The sequence below is a fragment of the Melampsora larici-populina genome (assembly GCF_000204055.1).
Source record: "Melampsora larici-populina 98AG31 unplaced genomic scaffold MELLAscaffold_14, whole genome shotgun sequence".
NCBI classification, from domain to species: Eukaryota; Fungi; Basidiomycota; class Pucciniomycetes; order Pucciniales; family Melampsoraceae; genus Melampsora; species Melampsora laricis-populina.
In genome coordinates this window covers 518,139-541,453 of record NW_006768778.1, presented here as the reverse complement: position 1 = coordinate 541,453, position 23,315 = coordinate 518,139, and the positions used below count along the sequence as shown (strand labels likewise).

Genomic DNA, 23,315 nt, shown 5'->3' with positions numbered 1-23,315 from the left:
TACCAAGCGCTTCAGAGAGATTTTCGGAGTAGAGCCTAAAAGCCTCCAAGTCAAGGCTGTTGTCTGCCTGATCAATGGCGATAACACCTTTCTGCTAGCTGCGACTGGGTACGGAAAAACAAGAATTGCGGAGATGTATTACTATCTATTCGATGAATCACAATTACCTGTAGTTATGGTCTTGAACCCTCTCGATTCGCTTGGAGACAATCAGGTCTTGGAGAAAGAAGGTCGTATCTCGGCAATCAACTTGACCAAGAGGAGTATGACTGATGAAACAATCCAACGACTCAAAAAAGGATGTTACCGCTTTATTTACTTGGTGAGATACAAGGATGTACCTATAATTCATCAAGAATGATTTGCTAATATAACATCTACTGATATTATCAGGGTCCGGAGATCTTCTTAAACTCTGAAGCCTTCGAAGCAATATATAATAGTATCAGCTTCCAGTGTCAACTCGTCCTGAAGGTAGTTGATGAAGCTCACATGATCTACATGTGGGGCTTGGTTGCTAGCGGGCCAGGAAAGCTACTGTCAACTTTCAAGAATTCCCAAGATATCGGGGTCTTCAGACCAGCATATGGAAACTTAGGCGACCACTTGATGGCAACTGAAAATGTGAGGTTGCTTTTGATGTCAGCAACATGTCGACCGGTTGCGATTCGAATGATTTTAGGTAGTTTGAAGATCACACCGTATAACATCACCATCCTTCAAGGAGAACTAACACGGCCTGAGATCCGCCTTGTTCGAGTGGATCTAGCGTTCCCTCAGCCCACAGCGCAAGATATCAGACGTTTAGTAGCTCCTAAATCAATTCTCACCAATGAGGAGCTTCCGGTGACAATTGTCTACTCGAGAACACAAGATGCTACTTTGAATGTGATGGCAATGGCTCAATTGGCTCGTGGAACTCCTGAAGACTTACCAAACGGAGCTAGCAGTTTCATTCAAAGGTACCATGCAATCACTGGTGCGAAGGATAAGGAGAAGCGCGCGAAAGACTTTGTGGACGGTCATTTCCCTTGGATGTCGAGCACTTCAGCCCTTGGACTTGGTTCAAACTGGAAGGCTGTCAGTTGTGTGGTGGTCGTTGGTCGAATGGATCCCTCAACAATAATACAGATGGTTGGGCGTGCGGGTCGCTCTGGGAGTCTTGGTTTAGGCATCATGTTTGTTAAACCAAACCGTCCGAGTGGTAAAAACAAGATTTCAGATTTTGAACAGGGAAAAGAGATGGGAGATGACGAAAGGATGGATGCTTTAGCAATCACACCTGTCTGTCTTCGTGTAGCTTTATCTATAGACAACTTGTAAGTTCCACTTTGAATAGTCTCCGACAAATGGGATGTTTGCTGATAAATTCCTATTGGCGAGGAGGTTTGGATACATTCCTCTGTCGGTGGACAACAATAAATATAAGAACGAGATAGCTCGCCAGCGAGCGGCATGGATGCCAAACTGTACCTGCTCAAATTGCGAGCCTGAAGGAGCAATCCAGCTTATCAATGCTTTTTGAAAGACTTCAAAGTCAGATCTAAGTCATCTGATCTCCACGCCGGTTCTTGATCTATCAAATCCACTAGAATCAACTTTACCCTACTTGTGGTATCCTCCAAATCTTGTGGTCTCGACCATCAAGCCGTTATTATGTAAGAGAGACGACCCAATTCGCCTCGAAGGAGAGTTTGTAGAGCTTGCAGTATCTCTAGTTGGTCACAGCGAAATTCTTTATCGCAAATCACCTCTGAAGAATTGTGGTGTGGCTCTGGATGTCTTATTCAATCGAGAACATGCTTGGCTAATTGTGAAGAACTATAGATTAATTTTAGAAGGCTTGTGTCTACGTAAACTCTTAGGAAGCCAAGCCATTCCGGGTATTTTTCAAATGATAAACAATTGCATTCAATTGTGGTTACATTCAGATGCATACTCAAGGTTAGAATTAAAAATGGAAATGAATCAAATCGATGAAGATCAAAACTACTTGGATGAAATTCTAATCGAAGCAGAACACGAAGCTGAAAAACAAGCCCAAATCCTCAGGAAAGAAGATGAAGCAAGAGCAGTCGAAGAACGTAAAGCTACACGCTTACAGAAGGCTGCTGAGAAATATGAAAAAGAAGAGATTGCACGCGAACAACGTCGTAGGAGGATGGAAGGAAGCCAGACACATATTAGGGATGCAATTGTCAATAATGTTTGTCTTCTGTCTTTTTGAACTAATCTCCGTTGATTTCTGTGTCGATGGCTGAAGAGCTGAATCGAGTAACTTCAGCAAGGGGTCCACCTAATTTAAACTTATTGAACTTGTTTTTTCGTGCTTCTTCAGTGAGAATGTTTTGAAACTGTATGACACCCAGGCTGTAGAAGTCTTTGATTCCTTCGATGTTGGGTATTGGACGCTGGGTTGGGCGGATTTTAGGATCGGTTAGGTGGTCGCGAGCCATACGCATGAAAAGTAGTAAAGACCGATCAGTAATTGTGATCGATTTACTCTGATATATGTCTTTCAAGCCTGAGCGTAGTTTAAGTCGATGCATTACTTGTCGCATCTATCAAATGTGGTCAATAAATATTGTATTTGGATGACTTTGATCGGATGTTGATCAGCAAACTTAATCAATTCAAATCTTGATGCTTACCAAGGGTATGTTTACTGAGAAGCGATTTGTGAGCCGTTCAATGTCAGTTCCCTGGCCCTGGGGTAATTTGAGATTATTTCAGTACACTCAAGAATTGTGATTGAAGTTGTGAAGTTTGGATTGAAGTAGATTGACGTACTGAATGATTGTAAAAGTATTTTAACCAATAATTCTGCATTTCCAAGTAGAAGTCTTTTGCGACAAAATGACCAGCACGTCCACTTGGACATACCAGAAGTGAGTGTCGAAGGGCTCGACCAACACTGGGTGGTAGGTATTCTTCCAGTAAAAGGATGTAACAAGGAAGAGCAAGTGAATAATTACCCATTCCTTCCATCCCTTGAGCGAGAATTGCCCAACGCTTCCACATAAGCATCATTCTCCCCACATCACCCTGTCGCATAGCTCTGTCAGCTTCAACTACTGAAGAAAAGTCCCTGATTCGAAGTTTCATGTTATGTAAGTTACCATCTTCTACCTCAGACAAATCAGCACGACATTCATCAGAACAGTATCTGAAGTAACACTCTTCAACCAGTGCCTCTGCGACACCCTCCTCAGCAAGGTCTAAGGCTGTATCTTTTGAAGCAATCAGTTGACTACAGTGGCCAGTCAAGAAAGATACGAGTTAGTCGATTTCAACTTGAATGGCAGAAAGTAAAAGATTTGTACATACTGCAGCAAGAAAACTAAAGTTGATGTGTGGACTTTATGTACAATTTCCATTATGGAACTGAAATCTTTCTTTGAAACAGGCTTCTCAGATCTTCCACCGAGTGCTACCCAAGATTTCCACGCGCCTGTATCAGAAGAATCTTTTGGATCCCCCCAATATTTTAAAAGAATTGTCTGGCTGACATTCCATAGAGTATGTGCAGCTCCGAGAATAGTGATCAGTTCTTCGTGAGCTTCATCCTGATGTTCAGCCGGAAAAGATTTTGTAATTAAGCTTTGAATATTTTTACAGGTGCCATGATCTCCCTCAATAACTCGTAGCTTTGAAGCATATTCTTCTTCTGAAAGTCCAGTCTGAAATCACAGCTGTTCAATCATCTCAGCAACACCACCTGCTGAGTCGTCTGAAGCAGCCATCATCTTAAACATCATTATATCTGGTTTTTCGACCGGAATCTGATCAATTGGCGGAGGTGATGTTGCTAGGTTTTTATTACAGTATTTGTAGGCTGCACTGTCTTTTTCGACAACATGGCGAATTAAAGCAGTCGCGATTTGAGCCTTGATCGCACGTTTCCAATGATCACTTGCGGCTTCATCGGGTAAAAAGTTAAACAATTCGATTGGTGCAGTTTCGCTTGCTTTCATGGCGGCCTGAAAAGCTTCAACAGTGGCTTCTTCTGGTTTGATTTCCTTCTGTAAGTGCTCGGGTAAGAAATGAGTATAAGCCCAGCTGCCGTGGTGAATCTTTGATTTCTCATCAACTCGGGTGTGATGAACCCGTTTCATGATATCAATATTGTCGGCTGTGATCAATGGCTGGAAGACATAATCGAGAGCAGATTGATAGCGAAGTTGTTCTTCAGTCTTCTTTTTTAATGTAAGCATGCACCTGTTGGCAGTTGCTGAAGCCGATGTGAGTCCCAAAGAGTGAAGGTAGTCATGAGCACGCTGTGGCACACCACTGGCAAGAAAAGTGACAGAGTTGAGCATGGCGAGTCCATTGTGACGCCGATTACAGACAAAACTAATCATTGAGCAGACAGTCATGGGAATCTGAGTCAACTGAAATTGTTCTTGAATCTCACGCTCAGTCTCCCGATGGTAGGAAACATCTTCACGCGTGTCAAGCAACGCTGCAGGATCATCGCTAGTTCTATCAACGTTTTCCGCATCCTTGTTGGTTTCAAGTGCGAGTCCAGAATCAGAATCAGAATCATCATCCTCTTCAATTCTAGGATTTGTTTCAGATCGCTTTCGTTTCAGTTGTACCTCTAAGTCTCTTCGTGAATTTCTTTGAAGCTGAGCGTCTTTGATTTTTGCTTGTATAAGGTTGTAGAGGAATGGCATATGTTGCCTAACTTTTCTCTCTCTTTCTTCTTCATTATCTTTCTCAAAGAAGGCGTGGTCGATTGCTTTAGAGCTATAAAAAGAGCCATCCGGGGCCTTGCCGCTGGGCATTGACTGAGAAATTACTATTTGCTCAGCCTGATGGAAGCAAATTGACGTAGTGAAAATAGAGATGTTAGGACACCTATCAAATATAAGATAAGTCCCAATTGACTCAACCTCGTCTGATATGAAAGACTCCCATAGAGCTGTTCCAGCAGCTGTAGATTTTGCAAGTCTTTTGATTGATCTCATAAGCCGAGTAGTTGAAGACCAGCCTGTAGCTGTTGCCCAGAGGCGGCGGCGACTTGCTAAGGTAGAGTCCGGTGAATCCAGAAACGATTGCACAAACTTCTTTGGATCAAACGAAGGTATAGAATCAATGAATTCACATATTTGAACAACTCGACTTGGGCGAGCAGGCTTAGCCGGTCTAGTTTGAGACATTGCTTATATCAGTTTGATTGGCAAAGAAGTGGTGTCGACTACAAAAGGTGTCGTTGACTTGGTCAAACGGTAATCAACTATTTCTTGCGGTGAAATTGGTGCAAGGCGATTTTTTCAAGTGAGCTGTTGGAGCTCGATTTGATTTTACCATCAGATTCACCAACCCATGATTTTGCTACAGTCAGGATTAAAATCTGCTATGTAATTAATTTTATTCATCTCGCAGCAGCGGTTGATTTCGTTGGTTTTTGAAAATCGAGATTTCGTTTTTTGGATGGCAATAGAAACTTGAGCATGGCTCAAGTTACGGAAGATCTGAATGGAGGGTCTGGTCCGCAAGAGGCCAGACTTTTATTTCTCAAAAGGAAAATTGAAAAGCTTTCGTGTAACGAAAGTTTTCTATTGAGAGCTTTTCTCCTCTATTAAACTCAATGACCGCTCACGCCACGAAAGTCACATTTGGCGTAAGTCCCTACGCAGGCTCCGGGTTTTACCGCATGCGAGGGACTTTGTTAAGTTCGCAGATTGTTCTTCTTATTTGAATGATAAGTTTCAAAGAGAGTTTTGAAAGTGTGTCATGCATCAGAAACTCAAGTGAAGAAGATTAGTTAGATCAAACAGACAGTTCAGATGAATGAATTTTGCTTTTTTTTGATATTCTTGTTGGTAACCAAAAATGCTGCAAAGAAAGAAGCAACTCCACAGACGATACCTAACATATAAACCTACCAAAATGATATACAATGTTATAATACATAAGTCAGGATGATAGAAAACCCTTAATTTTAGAAAATGAATCTCTCAAAGGAACCAACCTGTCTTCAAGATTCAGTATAGGCATGAATTACACCAGGTTTCAATGAATCCAAAATTTGTGCAATGCTCTGTACAGAGGATCGGATGAGTGCAGCTGGTGCATCAGGTGTGTGTTTTTCCAGGTTTTGGCTCAATGTGTTACCAAAGACAGTTTGACTAGTTTCAAATATTTGAAAGTGATGTGAATAGAAGAACTAACACGGTAGATTTATTGAGGGACATGACTTACGCTACTGCAATACTGATGACTCCACCAATTAATTGTCTTCAAAGCAAACAAACGATATACAATTAGCTGAAAGCTCACTTTATTCAATTTCCTTACGGTCCTTTTCAGTTTTAGGAATACTTACACAAAGGAGGATAAACTGGTTGCTTGTGGAATATCATGATCATCCACGTTAGCTTGGATTGCCACCTATGTTTGTGAGAAATAATTGGATGAGTGGTGAACATTTCAACCACAATCAAAGCATCACAATCTGATATAACTACTCACAACCACATTTTGAAGGACAAGACCAAGTCCAGTTCCTACCAGAACTTGGAATCTGCTAATCTTGGCATTACTTGAAAATTCATCTATACAAGAGATCCCCAAAATATTTTGTGAAGACTCGGATGAGGAAGAAGATGTGCAAGAACCTGAAGACGTCCAGATCAAAAACTTTTTACAGAGAGTTGACAAGATGAAAGCTGAGGACTACAACGTGCAGGATCCTGCGGCAGGACTTTGTAAGGATGTGTTAAGGACTTGTACAGCATGGGTTTAGATAGGTTCATTCTGATTACTCTCAGTTAACCCTGGATCCACATTGGGTTCTCTTCTCTTCACAAACCCCGACTGGAGCTAGGTAAGAGTCATCATCACTCTATTCATTGTTTTCTCTTCTCTTGACAAACCCCGACTGGAGCTATCTAGCAAAATTGTAATGCACACAAGAGTTCTACATTAGTTTTCAGTGGTTAGACTCCACCGTGAGAGTCCAGCAAGTTTAGTGAAGGTCCCTCTTATAGAGAACCTTACAGACTTCTATGGTGGAAGGTATTGTTTTCAAAATTATTGAAAACTTAATTACATTCATACTAACGTTGTTATTGTATCTAGACCCATGAAAAGAACTATCACATTCTGGCCATCATGGCCAAGGACTACCTTGCTGCAACCGGGTCCTCATGCGCTCCTGAGCGCATATTTTCATGCGCCTCAGATGTCTGCTTGTCTGCCCAAGGTGCGCTGATTGCTTGAACAATTGAATGTCTTGTGTTGAGTAGGTTATGGCTAAGAGAGGGGGTTAACTTGGGTGAACATTATGCTGAGCTTGCTCAAGTGATGAAGGCACTGGGTACTGTCATGAACTGATTACTACTTTTCTTTATTGTTTAAATACTGTTTTCTTTTTCTTTGGCTTCAATACTTTCATTTCTCCTAATACTTTTTAATACTTTGGGCGCTTGGAAAATTTTGTTCTCCTTTAATCAAGTCCTTGTTATTTTTTCACTTACGCGTGGTGTTGCTTTGTAGCGTGAATGTTGCATGTTGCGTCTTTTGTTGCTGATAACGTGTGTAACGTGACTGGGTCAGAGCACCGCTACAATATCACGGGATTTTCCCTTTTTATTGCACAGCTACACTATCAAAAGCGGTAACACAACTGCGCGAGAGGTAGAGCAACACAATGTTAAATCATGTCGTAGCGTGTTGTTGTGTTGCTTACCCGGTGTTGTTTTCTTCAATCTTCATCATGTTTTCATTAAACTCTCATCTCAAGTTAAACATTTTCATTTTTCTTCTCTTGCTTACTCAATTTGATTTTATCAAATCACAAAAAGGTAGTACAAAATGTCAACTAGGATATAGATCTATTTCTCCAACAACCATAGGTAAGTTACAATTACAATCCTTCTATTCCATTCCATTCATGTTTTTTTTTTCGAAAAACCTTGAACGATTTATAGGCTTGGAAATTGATTTTCTTTTGCGGGTTTTTTTTCTAACTTGCTTTTATGTAGGTTGTCAAGATCTTTATGAATATTTCGAATGGAATTGTCCATCTTCTCAGTGTAATAAAGATGGTAAATCTCTTTTGTTTTCTCATCATTGTCTTTAACAAACAAACAAACAATTTCATCTTTGAATATTTATATTGTTTTTCTTTTTGGTGTTGTTCAAGTTATAGTATCATAGACGCAACTTTCTATAGTCAGTTCCTAATCCTTTCCTCTCTCTATCTAATCATCATTTTGAAACCTTCTTTTTCAAACAAAAAACTTGGTTTTAGAATGTACAAATCCAGCTGGAGTTGAATAGAAGTGTCATTATAAAATTGAAAAAGTTCCTTTTATTAGTAAGGTTTTTCTTATCTTTATCTTGGTTTATGTATTTATTTTTAACTTGGTTTTTATCATCACTCACTTATTTACTTACTTCCTTATATAGCTTGTACAGGTTGTCATGCTCCAAGTTGATCCTTGGTATGCATAGTGGTTTCTCAAAACTTTTGGCATTGTGAATATGTGGCTTGATTAAATCCTTTTTTTTAAAATATATCGGCATTCTTGGGATGGAATACACATCTTTTTCATTTTTCTTTATGTATCATATACAGTTTCTTTTGCTTTGTTTTCAATAAAGTTTTCATTATGAAAAAAATATTTTTGTTTGTTTAGATTCACAAAGAAAGGGAAAAGAGATGAATGATGGAAGTCTTGATATATATGTAGTCAAGTTGAATGTATCAATGTCTATATATCAAGATCTCTTGGTGTTTTGAAATCATATCTTGTTTGATAAATCAAACAATGACAAAAAGCCCTTTAAGAATGTGATGAAGCTGAAATACATGCATATCTATTCATCACCTCTCTTCACCTCTATATAAAGTCAAAATTCTACATTTGACTATGGTCCAAAGTACTCGAATATCTCAACAAGAGCTCACTATGTACTCACATCCGAAAAGGGTTCATCTTGCAAGGTAAACAGCTTTATAGTCACGAGTTGACTGAAACTTGAATCTGTGAGAGGTGGTGACGTGTCATCAAATTGGCTGAGTGATTCTTTGTTTCGGGGACAGGGCAAGTCTTGCAAGTCCTTTGTTGATGTTTGTACAGTCGAAATTATGACGTCGGAGGTGTAGTGTATATGAAACCTGTAAGACTGCTGCGGACAATGAAGTGCTGCGGTCAAAGTTTTTCTTCGATATAAATTCCTGCGGATTTGACTTTCGCCGGTTTTCCTTTCACTTCAAACGCGTTTACCATTGATCATCTCCTGACCCCAGATACTTCAACTTCCTTCATAAACAAAAAACATACTCAACCTCTAACACAACTCAACTTTCTTTCATCACTCTCTCTTCATCATGCGTAAAACTACTCTTTTCGTTGCTGGCTTTGGTCAAATGCGTGCTAAAGATCTTGCTTATGAGTTCGAACGGTAAGTCTTTTCTTCTCATCACCCTTTACTTCTTCTACTCATCTCACCTCCTAAACTTCTTTTTCTTCGTCCTTTTTAGCTACGGACGATTGGTGAGATGCGACATTCCGGCTGCTAAAAGTTCAAATGCCAAAACGTGTGTACCTCTCTCTTTGAGCTTCATCTTCGATTCATCACTTCTTTTTCTTTTCTCAACATCCACTCGCTTCTGCTCGAGACATGGTCCTGCGAGACTTGGTTTTCAACTTTTTCAACTATCCCGATACCGCAGTTCTTCTGCTTTCGAGCTTCCATTCAAACCATCTTGATCGGATGTTTGATGGTTTCATTTTCAATCTCTCCACATTCGATCCTCCCCATTTTTCTTTCGCTCGTGATCTGCTCATCTTCTCGCCCCTCTCAGTTGCTTCATTGTGAGCTCGAGCAAGTACCGTTAGGCGATCGATCGCTACGAACGCCTACTCAGTTCAACCGCATCGAGCGTAGATCCCACCTACCTACATTCTCGCTCTGGTCTTCATTCACTTCCTTCTCTCGTCTATCTATCCCATCGCCTCATATGTTGGCCTTCCTTCGCTGAGCGATGGGTTTCAGCCCATCATCGTCCCATGCGTATCCACTTACGGATCCTACGAGTCCCTCGATCCGACCGAATGCGACCGATGCATCCATTGCCTTGTCGAGACCCCATTGCCATTCCTACTTTGTTCGCGTTAGACGTGTTTCAAAGATCCTAGGATTGTCCTTGGTATTGCTCCATGCGCGTTCGCTCCTTCGCCCCCTCGTGTCGAACGATATTCTCCCTTCGATTTCGTCGTTTTCCAATGGACGAAGAAGAATTTCCCGAACGCTTACGAACCCGTCTCTTTCTTCCTACTCCATTGAACCACTCAATCACCTCTGGATGATTTGATGTGCTTGATCATTTGTAATATGATCTCTGGCTCTTTCATACCACACTTGCAGCTACGCATTTGTTGAATTTGAGGACGATCGTGACGCTGCTGATGCCTATTATGAAATGCACGGCCGTCGTCTCGATGGTGACACTTTGAATGTCCAAGTAAGTTCATTCCTTTCAAGTCCTGATGGATCGGTATTGACTGACCTTTCTTGCTTTGCCAATAGTGGGCCAAAAATGCGCCCTCATCTTCCTGGCGGTATGAGCGTCGGGACCGATCTCCCGTTCAACCTCGTCGTTCTTACCGGTCCCCATCTCCTTACCATGGTAGAAGCAGTCGACGCTCGCCTAGTCCTTATCACGGCCGCTCTTCCCGTCGCAGTCGTAGTCCCCTTCCCCCCAGGCGCAGTCCCACTCCTGTTGACAAACTTGATGATCGTGACCGCCTCGACCGACTTGATCGACTTGATCGACTTGACAGAGTTGACCGAGTCAAGGATGTGAAAGATGAACGCGATGATTATCATCACTCTAGTCGCGCTCATGCACACGATGATGTCCCCGAAAAAGGGCGAGCTGTTAGTCGATCACCCCTTCGAGATTAATCTGATCAGTATCCCTTATGAAACTTTGTGATAAAAAAAAATAAAAGACTTGTGTTTATTGTAGGAGTGTCTCAAGCTGTTTCAAATTCTTATTTAATCCGCTTTTATCACCCTACTTGTTGAAGATGTTTGTGATTCCATTTCGAACAATAAAAAAACTCCTTTGCTGCGATCAAAGTGTGATGTATGTATTTCTCCTTTGATGTGAGGCTTGCGAGTTTTTCTCAGATCGGTAATCAAGTTTTATGGAATTGAGGAATCAGGATACAAGAATCCAGTTTCTCGTCGATGACGACATCCATTCATGTGACCAACAAAAGATGTAAAAGTAAATGATGATGCTCATGGACTTCATGACCCATCTTTACTAAAGATACAGTCGTACATCTCGCGCAAACCTCTGGCACCTTTAAACCTCACTCCTATCTTGAATGAGTTTGACACAAGGTGTAAAGTGAACTCGACTGTTTTGGAGAAACATTGCATCCAATGTGATGACCCAAGTTAAAAAAAAGCTCATTACTTTGAATGAGGCAAAGAAATTTGAAACCGACATCTTTTTCTGACGATTAGCCAGACTTATCCCCCTTAGTGATTGTGTTACTCACTACCCTTTCACAATCTAACTTGATTTTGGCCTTTTTTTCCGGCCAAAGACAAATCCATACCTGTCAGGTCGGTACGTCTGAATTCAAAAAAACGGGTTTTTGCTCGAGAAAGACCCAAAAAATTCCTTTTTCGTCGGTACGTCAGCGTTTTTTTGGACCCTCGATCCATACATTTTAGGTCGGATAGTTTACCTGGAGCTTTCCGGGGTCCTTTTAAACCTCACTCCTATCTTGAATGAGTTTGACACAAGGTGTAAAGTGAACTCGACTGTTTTGGAGAAACATTGCATCCAATGTGATGACCCAAGTTAAAAAAAAGCTCATTACTTTGAATGAGGCAAAGAAATTTGAAACCGACATCTTTTTCTGACGATTAGCCAGACTTATCCCCCTTAGTGATTGTGTTACTCACTACCCTTTCACAATCTAACTTGATGAACTCCCACTCAAATCACAGGTGTCCCCTGGAGCCTGCTGAAGAAGGACTTACATCTTTTCATCACTTTTCAGGCTGATCAGTTTTGGTTTACTTAACAGAAGCTAAAGATCTCCAATCCATAATTACACATTCTTGCACAAAACAAAACTCTCAAAAAGAAATTCAGGTAAGATTACGAAACAAACTTTTCTACATCTTTGGATCTTTTCAGATTTATTTCAAGAGGTTTTTGAACTTTAGGATCTAAATCACTTCAAGGTACAATTTTCATTTTTTTGTTTTTTGGAAAAACATTAGCCCATACATGCATGTGTATGTGAATCAAACATGGTTCAAAACATCTTTTGCATTCAACTGTCTTGGAAGGTCTACAATTGATCAGGTAAATCATTACACTTTTTATGGTTCCAAATCAAACCAAGTACTTATGATCCACTTCATATTTTATTAAAAGACTATGTATTTACAAGATATGAGAGATTGGTTTGTTAAATCTTTGATTCAGATTTTTTTTCAATGAGTCAATGATGTACAAAGTACAGTGAAACTGGCTTCATATTATTAAAAATCCAAGATTTGGAATTCCTTTTTTTATGTATTGATCAAAGTGTCTCTTGAGCTTTTGGGTATCAGGCATTGTAATTACTTGGGCTTTGCTCTGGTAAAGACTCTTAAGGTGAAATGGACATGTGCTGGTTGTTTGAAGTATTACAAGTGTTACTGTTAGGGGGTATTTATGGTGGAACTAAAGGATTGGACATACAAGTGAAAGTAATTAAGTCAAAGGTATTTGGATATTTGAGTGGTCTTGAGTGTTTCTTTGACCACCAGGTTGAAGTGCAATATACTGTGATACACTCAAAGGCTTTTGGACTGTTAAGGACAGATGTGGGTTCTGATTGTAAAGTTTGTTGAAGGTTGATGTTAAATTGGTTTGTTACCCACTGTAACTGTGGCAAATGAATAGAAAGTGGTCATTGGTTTTTATCCCTTTTTCATAATTACACAAGGGAATGAAACACTGTTCATTTTTGAAGATGTATTGGGTAAGGTAGATTTTGTTTGGTCTTGGGTGTGGAATTGTGGTACATTTGTGTTTCAATAGTTGACTCAGTGCTTTGAGGTACTTTTCTGGGTTTGGTGAGTGTTCGGTAGCTGCTTGATGTTAGAAGGTGAACAATGGCAGTGGTGAGACCTGCTTGGGTGGGGCACCATGGGGGTGGAGGTAAAAGTGCTTGGCAACTCACGTTTTGCCAAGCTGTTAGCAATTCTATCAATGAATTTGCTACCTTTGATGGTGTGCTGACCTGGGCACCATTATATGGAGACTCTTGCTAGAGCCAAAGTCAAGCAAGAACATTTCTTGAAAGTTTCTTCCCTGTCTAATACAGATGCAATGTTCAGCAGACAGTTGCAGAGGTCTTTTATGACAGATTGATTGTCAAGGATAATTGAAATTCTTCGTGTCTGAATGGTTGCTGTCTTTAAAGCAATTGTGAGGCCTATTTGTACACCTTTGTACTTGGTCTGATATGTTCCATGTAGTTGTGCTTTTCCTAAATGCTGGTCTCAAGGATGCGGAAGTAGAGAATGTTTCTCTCAAAGGGAATAACTGATCACTTGCCACAATAGTGGGCTTTGGAGTCTAGAAAAGTATGATGATGATAAATTACTAGATCTGGCTGGCTCCAAAGGAAAATAATACAAGATTGGTCCTCAAGTTTCCTAAGGAAGGAATATACAAAGTAGAAGTACAATGATAACAGCAAAATATAAATGATAATAAAGTGATGGATAACATACCTGGCTCCAAAAGAAGATAATAAAAGATCAGTTCTTGAATTCCCTAAGGAGCCAGTTCTGGACTGAACAAATCTTTTGATAGAAGAAGTACAACATAAGGTCTGAGTCTTAAGATCTAAGTGGTTGTGGTTGTATTGATGTTCTTGTAATGATGTGTCTACTGTAAAAATCATGACAGCTGGACAGCTGACTTGTTGGTGTTCTGGCACCACACAGCTGCTGTGGTGTTCTTGGAAGGAATTCTTGAGCCATCAGATTAAATGATTAGATGTTGATTAGAGTGGCAAAGAAGGTTTGTGCCCAGGATGGCTACTTCTTCCTCCTCTTGAATGAGTCTTGTGTGATTCAATGGTTTGATTAGGGTTGTCAAAGAGTCTGTGTTTTGTTGTGTTGTGAATTTGTTGAAATCTTTACCTATTCTGGAAAATTGCTCAAAGGCGCTTTGATGATCACTCAGTTTTGTTGATTGGGCCTGCTGAATGATTTGGAAAAAGAGGGTGATAACTTGGCTTTGTAAGTGATTGAGCTGTAAAATTTGAAACCTTGAATTTTAGTTATGTTCCTGTCCTTGCAAGGCTCATATTGTGTTGTAAGAATGGTCTTGGTGCGGGCTGAAGTGGATTCTAATCAGGCTGAAATACACTGATACGTTATAAGTTCCTCCTCCGTAGGCCCCACCGGACACCGGCAATTGGAGGAGGGACTCAGTTAAGTTAGTTTCACAATCAATAGTGCTTTGAGCTGTTGACAACAGGTTGTCTTCTGAGTTAAGAGGGGCTGTAAGAAGTATCTACCTCCAAGTCAGATCACATGTTTATCATAAACACCTATAGCTGCTCTGTAATTTTTGGAGATATAGAACAGCTTGATGTGATCCAAGGAGTGTAGCACAACATCAAGTTTACACATTGAATATTGAGATCTATAAAAAGGAAAATCAGAACACTGTTTGAGTAGACCTAAAATGCTTACTTGGTCAATGTGCCAAATATGGCTTATCACAACAAAGAAAACTGAGTGTTAATTAAAGATATCATTGAATTTATGGAAACAATCAATGAGTTTGTGAGCCAATATTCTAAGAAGATCTTTGAGTTCTATTATGATCAATCATGATTTGAGAAAACCTAAGAATTGATTCAAATATTTCTATTTCTTGCCTTGAGTTTAAAGATTGGATTGGTTTTCTTTTGGTTTGATTGGGCTGTCAATCAGGTTAACTCTGATCTGTAATCACTCTAGATCAGGAATCATAGCCAGTTATGTGTAAGATCAATGATGTTTGATCATTAATGGTCAAGCATCCTGAGGTTTAACTTTGATGTGTATTTCAATTTGTCACAGGACTCAATTCTGGATCACACTCACACTCACACTCATTACCAATAGATAGTGGATTCCTTCAAACCTTGTTCTTTGATATTTCACCTGCCCTTTCCTTGCAAGTGATTTCAAAAGGTCTTCAGAATTGTTTATAATTATAAGACTAACTGTTTCAACTCTCTCACTTTATCATATATATTTCTAGAATGTAATCCACATAAAATCTTTTGCTGCCATATTACTTTTTCATGAAGATGTAAACCAAGTTGAAAGTCATTGTGATTTGGTAGTTCTAGTCAGATAAATAAAATTCCAGATGCAACATAACTCTGTGATTAATGCTGTACCTAGTTTAATTTTAATCAAGTCAAGCAGTTGAATTCTAGTTAAACCAGTCACAATAACAATTAAATTCATACTCCCAGGACTGATAAGATGAGGATGTTGGGAATGAGCAATGAAAGTAGAGGAGCAAGGTTTAAAATGATGATTTGCTTGAGGTGGATTCAAGGAACACAGATTGTAACTTGTTGTGCATTTGTGGTGAGGAGCTTATGGCAAAAGTACGGTAGTACGGGGCTAGACCCGGCCGTGATGGAGCGACAACACGAAGATCGGTCATCAGGAGATTTGGCCGAGTGGTCTAAGGCGCCGTCTTAAGGATCCTTCGGGTAATCCGGCGGTCCTCGGGCGTGGGTTCGAATCCCACGGTCTTCATGGTCTTTGTTAGTATAGTGGTCAGTACTCCCGCTTGTCACGCGGGCAACCGGGGTTCGAGTCCCCGACAGAGAGATCCTTTTTGTCTTTCGTCGGTCTTGAATCTCTTCAAAACATGACAAAAGGACCACAACCTTTTGCTTGGGTCGGTTCACAATCTGTATGCCTTTTCTATATTTTCACAGCAAAATCAAGTGGCTGGTGGGAGCGATGAGTTATTTCTGCTGAGCCGCAAGACATGTGAATCCTTCAAAGCACAGTTGAAAGTGGTCGACTTGTCGCAAAATTCCTTCCTCAGGCAAACCCGGTGAGTTTCAGCATACTCAGGCTGCTGAGGGACTTGTATTTCATGATGATATATATTGCCTGCTTAGCCAGATTCCTGAACGGAAGATTGTTGGTGGTCAACTTCACGCACATTCCTGGATCATGCCACGCTTGTGTTGACCAAGCTACGCGCTCAACCCACATCTTTGTCCTTCTCAAAATCACTGGGGTTACAAGAATTCTATAAATTTCCATAAGCTTAACTAAGCCCCTCTCGCGCGGCTGCGTCCGCGCCCCTCGAAGAGGGGCTTACACCGGACTCGTGTTTTTTGGCGGGTGAGCTCCAAAAGTTAAGTCCTCTTACGTTGTTTTTTGGACTTCCACTCAGACCCTCACCGTAGAATTTTGTGACCTTCGAGTATGTTTATCTTCATGAGATGCTACACATTCTCGTACAACTTTTATATGTTTTTGTTCAAAGCAAAGGTTTGCAAAAAGTGTTGCAAGTTTGATGAGACGTGTAGCTGCGAGTTTTCGCCGAAAAGGCTGTAAGTTTTATTGTGTCAGAAAAGTAGTTTTTTCCATTTTGTCATAAGCTTGAGGCGAGCACAAAAATTCCAAATCTTGTGGAAGGCCTGTACAGGCCCTCTTAAGCTGTTACAGGAGGACATAACAATCCGATCTGGCAACTTCGCCTGAAAGCGTCACAGAGCTGAGTGGTGGATAAAAGTGGTACAAGAATGTGTAGCATCTCATGAAGATAAACATACTCAAAGGTCACAAAATTCTACGGTGAGGGTCTGAGTGGAAGTCCAAAAAACAACGTAAGAGGACTTAACTTTTGGAGCTCACCCGCCAAAAAACACGAGTCCGGTGTAAGCCCCTCTTCGAGGGGCGCGGACGCAGCCGCGCGAGAGGGGCTTAGTTAAGCTTAAAATTTCCACCACTTTTCCCGAAATGTCTTCATCCACCATCCTCTGCTATCAGTTCCACACTCTCAAGAATCTCACCATCCACTGCTCCCCTTCCAAAGAACATCAGCTATCATCCCACACAAAACTCCATAACAATATATTTCGATCGTATCCTCCATTTTCTACTCTTTAGTCTTTGAGTCAATCAAGTCCGGTAAATCATTCTCTTCACTTAGGTATTCCACACAAGATGGCATTGCTAATTTTTATTTCCACAGAATACTTATGACGCTCTTGCCATCAGGCTCCATTCTAGCCAAAGACGTATCACAGGATCTTCTATGTCTGTTGAAGAGGTGTGTCTGGGTTGTTTATGATGTCCTTCAATTCCGGTTTCTAATACCAAAGTTGTTTATTGACTCTCCCAGATCGTGATCACACCTCCTGATCAGAGAGAGCTTGCAAAATACGTGGACAATGTGCCCACTGCCGCCGTGGTTGACGCCGTGACATTACGCTCCATTGCACGAGTGTCTGATCGGTCACTCATATTCGCCCCCAATCCGGCCGTTCAAAGTCGCAGACCTAGATCTCCTCAACCAGTGAGCTCTTCTGGCAAAAGAATGTCTCCAATTTATCCTTTTGCAGTGACTTCAAAGAAGAAACTCGCGTTGATGAGTTTGTTGAGCACCAGAATGATCATTTTTGTGCTGATCCGAGTTTTGACCTGGACACTTCATTTGATGACCGTCACGGATCGATTCACCTAGATTTCGATTTCAAGACATCATTTCAAGGAGAAAATTACTCGCTAATGAAAGATTATGATTATCTTGAAGATTCTAAGGCTAGCTCAATCCCAAAGATTGAGTTGTCAAGTGCCCTTCAGACATCAACGTCTACCATCGAAACCCTGTCTCAAGACAAAATTCCTCACTTTAAGATTAACAATCAAATGCTGGAAGATTTACTCGCTATCATCAACTTTTCCAAATCTACTCAAATGCCTTCCACTTCATCTGAACAGCAGTTTCTCGCATCCAAATCTTTCAGGAGTTGTGATTTGATCAATAGAGTGCTCGAATCTCACATAGAAGACTCTATGAAGAGCTTCTCTTTAAGACTTATCTATCTTTTGAGGATCAGAATAATCATCTTCATCTTGATCTCAGTGTTGATGGCAAAGCATCTTTTGGTGACCAACACCTCATCTCATTACATATGGACAGCGAGTTCAATGTCGGACCTTCTTTTGGATGAGCAAGTTTCTTTCATCTTGATGTAAGTTGTTGTCTTGAAGAGTGTTTGGACCTCCAAGGTGCTATGAATTTGGTTGGAAGGATCACTGCATTGTCTCCGGTGGAACCTCTTCAACTTGCTCACGAAGGACCTCCCTGTTTTGAGATCAATGATCAAATGATACAAGATTTGCTTGGTTGAACTTGCTGTGAAATCATTTCTTTGGAATCTTTCTCAACTCCTTCAAACAGCCCATCTATTACACACAGCAAGTACAACTTATATGGAACCACAGTGTCAAAAATCATCTAGTCTTAGAACTTCTTCTCCTGCAAAGAGTGTGTCTTTGGCATCCTTAGAAACAAAATCTGATCTCTGTGATCTCTGTGATGCATGTGTTTTGATTCTGAATCCTGAGTAGGGAAAAAACCCCTCAATCACCAGTAGAAGTTCTAGGCAACTCTTTTCACTCAAATCCTATGCTCATCACTGATAAAACGCTAAAAAAGAAGAACAACCCTTCTCTCATGTTATTTGCAATTTTTATATTGACGTGTTTTTGAAACTTATGGACCTGGATCATTCATTTTGCTTAGACATTGATCTTGGAGCTCTGATCTTAATCTAAAAAAATATCAAATCTTTAACAAAGAAATTTAATGTTGATGTTCTTCTTTGGATTTGACTTATCTTTTTATCTTGGTTCAGATTTTGAAGAAAACTTCAGTTTTTTTTCTTCAATTTCAATGACTTTTACAAAACTTATCTACAATTACTTCCTATTTTCTTTTCTTTACTTCTTCTCATTTTTTGTCTTTGCTTCTATTTCTAATTCCATTTCATTATTACATCTGTCTATCAAAAGTTGTGTAAAACCAAGGGAGACAGATGATCTATAAACATTATTACCAAACTAGAACATCTTGGTGTTCAAACAATATGACAAACCTAGAGAATATATGGGCATGCCTACAACAGTTAAACTATGGCATTGATTAAGTAACATAGAACATTAGTATCATGTGGTTACTATTGAGGAAATATAGGTTTGGTACCACCAGAAAAATATTGTCAGCCTGAGTTTCTAAATGTAGGTAAGATAGGAACTTTCAGCTAAATATGTAATACTTACAAAATGTATCTTTCAGGTGGTTTACAATCTTATAGAAACACTCAAAAGTTATTTTTTGATTCTTTGTAAGTAACTGAAATTGTAGCTTGCCATCACACCACAAGAATCAATATTTGCAAAATCCAATTGAGTAAAGTTGATGTGTCCAAGTCTACAACTTTCATCAATCACAGGTTTTGTTCACAATGTGTCTGCATAACATTTACAGGTTTCCCTTGAGCTCTCCTAGGCCCTACCTATTAAATATGTATAATGTATCAGGCATTTACTGGTTCATAGTTGTGTATATATCCATCAAGATCCAGTCCCTTTCACACAGTGATACATAATCTGTAATTACAAATACCACTTTCTTAAAAAATTCCCTTTCAAAAATTTAGCTACCTTTCAAGCTCAGTGTCTGCTAATTAGTATAGTACCTTGTGCAGGCTTTGGTGGAAGTTGGCACAAGATCAGGTTGGTGGGGATGGGTGTTAACCTAATCCAAGACTAAAAATATCAAAAATGCACCTTTAGTACTCAGAATGCATCCATATACTTTTTTTTCATCTCAACAATTCTTCACTGTTTTTTCAACTTTAACCTGATTTCATTTGAAAACAAACACAGTAGAAAACTTGCCTTGTTGGGAACTTTAATGTTATTACCCATCAGTTTCATTCATGATCTGACTGACATCACTGTCCTTCTGTATTTTGTTGGTATCACAAATTGAAGTCTCAACTAGATTCAGTGATGGTAATTATTCCAAGATTTCAACTCATCTAAAGTATTCTTTTGGACTTTGATCCATTCCATTCATCATAAGATTCCAAGAACCAAAAAAATCAAACCATGGATGTTTATTATACCAATTCAACTAGTTCATTAAATCTTGAGGTAAACAAATACCAGATCAAAGTAGAGAAAACAATGTGATCAAGTAAATAAGACAAATACTTTCAAAAATGATATTGTAAATACCAGATTTGATACAAACTGTATCATTCAACTTTTTCCTAGGTATAGTTGACCAGGCATAACATCGTCAAACCTCAACAAGTCAAGGAGTCTACTTATCAAACAACCTCACTAAAAACCTCCATTGAACCAATCAATACCTTATCACTTTTCTTTTAAATTATGGGCATTCATAAACTAATTAAGATGAACTTGATAAATCAGTTGAAGAAAGTGTGTATGTAAAAAGATTCTTCAAATACCTAAACTTTTTCTCTTCTCCATTCACTTTTCAATAATTTCTATCAATATCTTCCAATCACCTCATGTCCTCATGAACACTTGTTCAAAACCCTTCAAAATTATTTCTTTATCTCGAATTCTCTTCTCATTCAGTAAGAAATCAAAGACTGAAAATAAGTTTAGCAAAAAAAGGAAAAACAAAAAAACTGAAAAATGTACAAAAGATAAAAAAATCTAAAAGAAAGAATTAAATGAAAAAAAGAAGAGATCGAAAGATTATAAGAGGAAAAAGATGGATTTTATGAAGAAAAAAAAATCAACACATTCCTCAAAAATCATTTTTGACTCTCTCTTCAATTTCTCTTTGGATTTATTAACCTAATTTATAATTTCCAAAAAAAAAAGAAAACATAAAAAAAGATCAGAAACCCATTCAGAAACTTCAAAGAAAAGAAAAACTTTTGTAAATCATTTCTTTAGGATTGTTTTTGACTTCAAAAATGATTTATACAAAAGAAAAAGATTTCCCAAATAAAAAAAGTGATCGAAATCTTCTTACCGATTCTCTCCCATCTACCCCCTACCCCCTACGCCCAAAAAAATTGTAGAAAAAATTGTAATGCTTCATATCATCATCATAGAAAAAAATCAAAAAAGAAAAAGAAAAAAATACCTTATACATAAATAAATGCAGCTTTACTATTTCTTCCTATATCAAAAAATCGAAAGACGAAAACCCGCCAAAGAAAAAAAAATGAAAAAAAAATGCCAAAAAAGGAATCAGAAAAAAAAAGAACCAAAAGATTGTTAAGTTTTCCTTTCAAATAGAGCAAAAGAAAATATCAAAGGAAAAAAAAAGAAATGTCACGTTATGAACGAAAAAAGGTTTTTTTTTCTTTCAATCGAAATTTAAATGTGGTAATTTTAATGAATTACTTGAATGAAATGATTGAATTGGAAAAGAAGTAGAAACGGAAGATGAACTTTTTGGATTGATTTCTCTTTCTCTTTGAGAATGATGATGACTGTTGGGTGGAGTAAGTCCATCAAGTGAAATTGATGTTCTCATGCCGATTATATTTCCATTTCCATTACTTGGATTCGGTTGTTGACCATCAATTGCTTTGGAATGGTAATCGGAATTCGATCGAGCTAAACAAAAATCAAAATTATCAAAAAGAAAAAGAGTCAAAAGGGTGATTCCCAAAAATGAAATTCAATTGAAAAAGTTACTCATTCGATTTAAAAGAAAAATGAAGTGTCTATGATGTTGAAAGTGATAAAACTAGAAATCCGAAGCAAAGAAAAACTTCCAAACATACCAGATTCAAGTAATCCTTCTGAAATCACATCTACCAATCTTTCCACTAATTCAAATCCAGCTTCATTCCTATTCATTAGATAATCCAAAGTATCTAATTTGATTTCATTAAGAAGTTCCCATTCATTAAAATTTCCATAACTTTTGATCTTGACATTCAATCTACCATATCCTTTAGTCCATCCTTCTGCTCTTGCAACTGCTTCTACTCCACTGGCTGCATTCTCACATGCATCTGATATTTCCCCACAAGCTCGGCCAATCGTTCCATTTCTTTCTTCTGTTTTTCCTGCTCCTATTGAAATTAAACAATCTATTGGTCGATCTGTATATAATGATCTTGCTTCATTTACGGCTTCTAATGCTGGATTATTTAAACTAGCAGATCTAGGAACAGATGAAAGTGCTGAATCTCCCATATTCACTGGTTTAAAAAATAAAGGTGATGCACTGGTGGCTCGAGCTGCTTGATAAATGGTACATCGATCTCCTAAAACTTGTCGTGTAGAGTACGATCTCAACGTTCTAAAGGTTCCTTCACTTCCTTCTGATTTTCTCATCGCCATTACAAACGTTCTACAACTCCTCTCTTCATCTCCATTTCCTTCTGTTAAAGTTGCTCGACTATCTTTCTCAGCGCTTTGAATCACATCTCGCATGGCTGACTCTAATTTACTAGCACTATATCGAGTTTTACCCATCAAGACCGCTAATGCACCTTTTGCTTGTCCAAAGACCTTTCTTGAGATTGAAAGATAAGCTTCAATAGCATCATCAATTCCAAACTTTAATCGACCTAATAATAATGCAATGATCCCACCAGTCCCAACTCCACAAATCACATCAAAACATTCAGATGGTAATGGTAATTTACTCGAACCAGTTCGTCTTTGAACTCTTTCTAATAAGTTTCGAATCACAAACAAAGTTGACAGTCCTCTAATCCCACCTCCATCTAAAGATAAAATTCTCCATCCATGTCTTGGTGGATTATCATTATCTCCAGTGAAATAAGATCCAATTCCATTGGTGGCAAAATTATTGATCGAATGTAGATCAAAATCCGCTGCTGTTGCCGGCGAAACTGACATCAAAGAGGTAGCCCAAGATTGTCCACTAAAAGATCTTGTGGGTGATGAAGGTCCCCCGCCAGCACGTAAGCCAATCATACTGTGAGATGATAGGGTTGATAGGGTTGCATCTATCGGCTGTAGGCTCATCTCACTAGTTGGCGAGAGAGGCGATGTGGGTTGCAAGCTGGGCGCTTGACGTCGAAATCCTCCAAGTGAACTGCCTGTCGATGGAGGTGACATGGGTGTCCTCATCTGAGCTGACATGGGAGGTGAGAGAGATCCAATGGACGGGCTCTTCAAAACTTGAGGAGCAGCTTGTACAGGTGAAACCCGCGTTGACGCCAAGGAACCATTCAAAGCCGGAGGTGACATGT

The 23,315-nt window shown here is 39.3% G+C and overlaps 5 protein-coding genes across 5 annotated transcripts; 3 read left to right on the top strand and 2 right to left on the bottom strand.

Annotated features, from left to right (window-relative positions):
• Positions 1-1,957: 1,957 nt before the first annotated feature.
• Positions 1,958-2,441, top strand: MELLADRAFT_62353 (uncharacterized protein; the record flags this gene model as incomplete). Its single annotated transcript, XM_007409072.1, has 2 exons — positions 1,958-2,206; positions 2,370-2,441. 2 exons carry the CDS (start codon positions 1,958-1,960, stop codon positions 2,439-2,441), a joined length of 321 nt encoding a protein of 106 aa, XP_007409134.1.
• A 1,946-nt stretch (positions 2,442-4,387) lies between these two features.
• Positions 4,388-5,162, bottom strand: MELLADRAFT_105572 (uncharacterized protein; the record flags this gene model as incomplete). The annotated part of the gene is made up of 3 exons (XM_007408865.1): positions 4,388-4,441; positions 4,491-4,814; positions 4,896-5,162. The coding sequence occupies 3 exons, from the start codon at positions 5,160-5,162 to the stop codon at positions 4,388-4,390; spliced, it is 645 nt and encodes a 214-aa protein (XP_007408927.1).
• A 4,181-nt stretch (positions 5,163-9,343) lies between these two features.
• MELLADRAFT_62352 (uncharacterized protein) lies at positions 9,344-10,923 on the top strand (the record flags this gene model as incomplete). The annotated part of the gene is made up of 4 exons (XM_007409073.1): positions 9,344-9,417; positions 9,497-9,553; positions 10,384-10,480; positions 10,546-10,923. The coding sequence occupies 4 exons, from the start codon at positions 9,344-9,346 to the stop codon at positions 10,921-10,923; spliced, it is 606 nt and encodes a 201-aa protein (XP_007409135.1).
• Positions 10,924-17,335: 6,412 nt separating this feature from the next.
• Positions 17,336-18,545, top strand: MELLADRAFT_62351 (uncharacterized protein; the record flags this gene model as incomplete). The annotated part of the gene is made up of 4 exons (XM_007409074.1): positions 17,336-17,350; positions 17,423-17,596; positions 17,617-18,275; positions 18,485-18,545. The coding sequence occupies 4 exons, from the start codon at positions 17,336-17,338 to the stop codon at positions 18,543-18,545; spliced, it is 909 nt and encodes a 302-aa protein (XP_007409136.1).
• Positions 18,546-22,599: 4,054 nt separating this feature from the next.
• MELLADRAFT_31443 (uncharacterized protein) lies at positions 22,600-22,836 on the bottom strand (the record flags this gene model as incomplete). The annotated part of the gene is made up of 1 exon (XM_007408864.1): positions 22,600-22,836. A coding segment is annotated over one exon (237 nt), but the record flags the coding sequence as incomplete, so codon positions are not given.
• Positions 22,837-23,315: the final 479 nt, after the last annotated feature.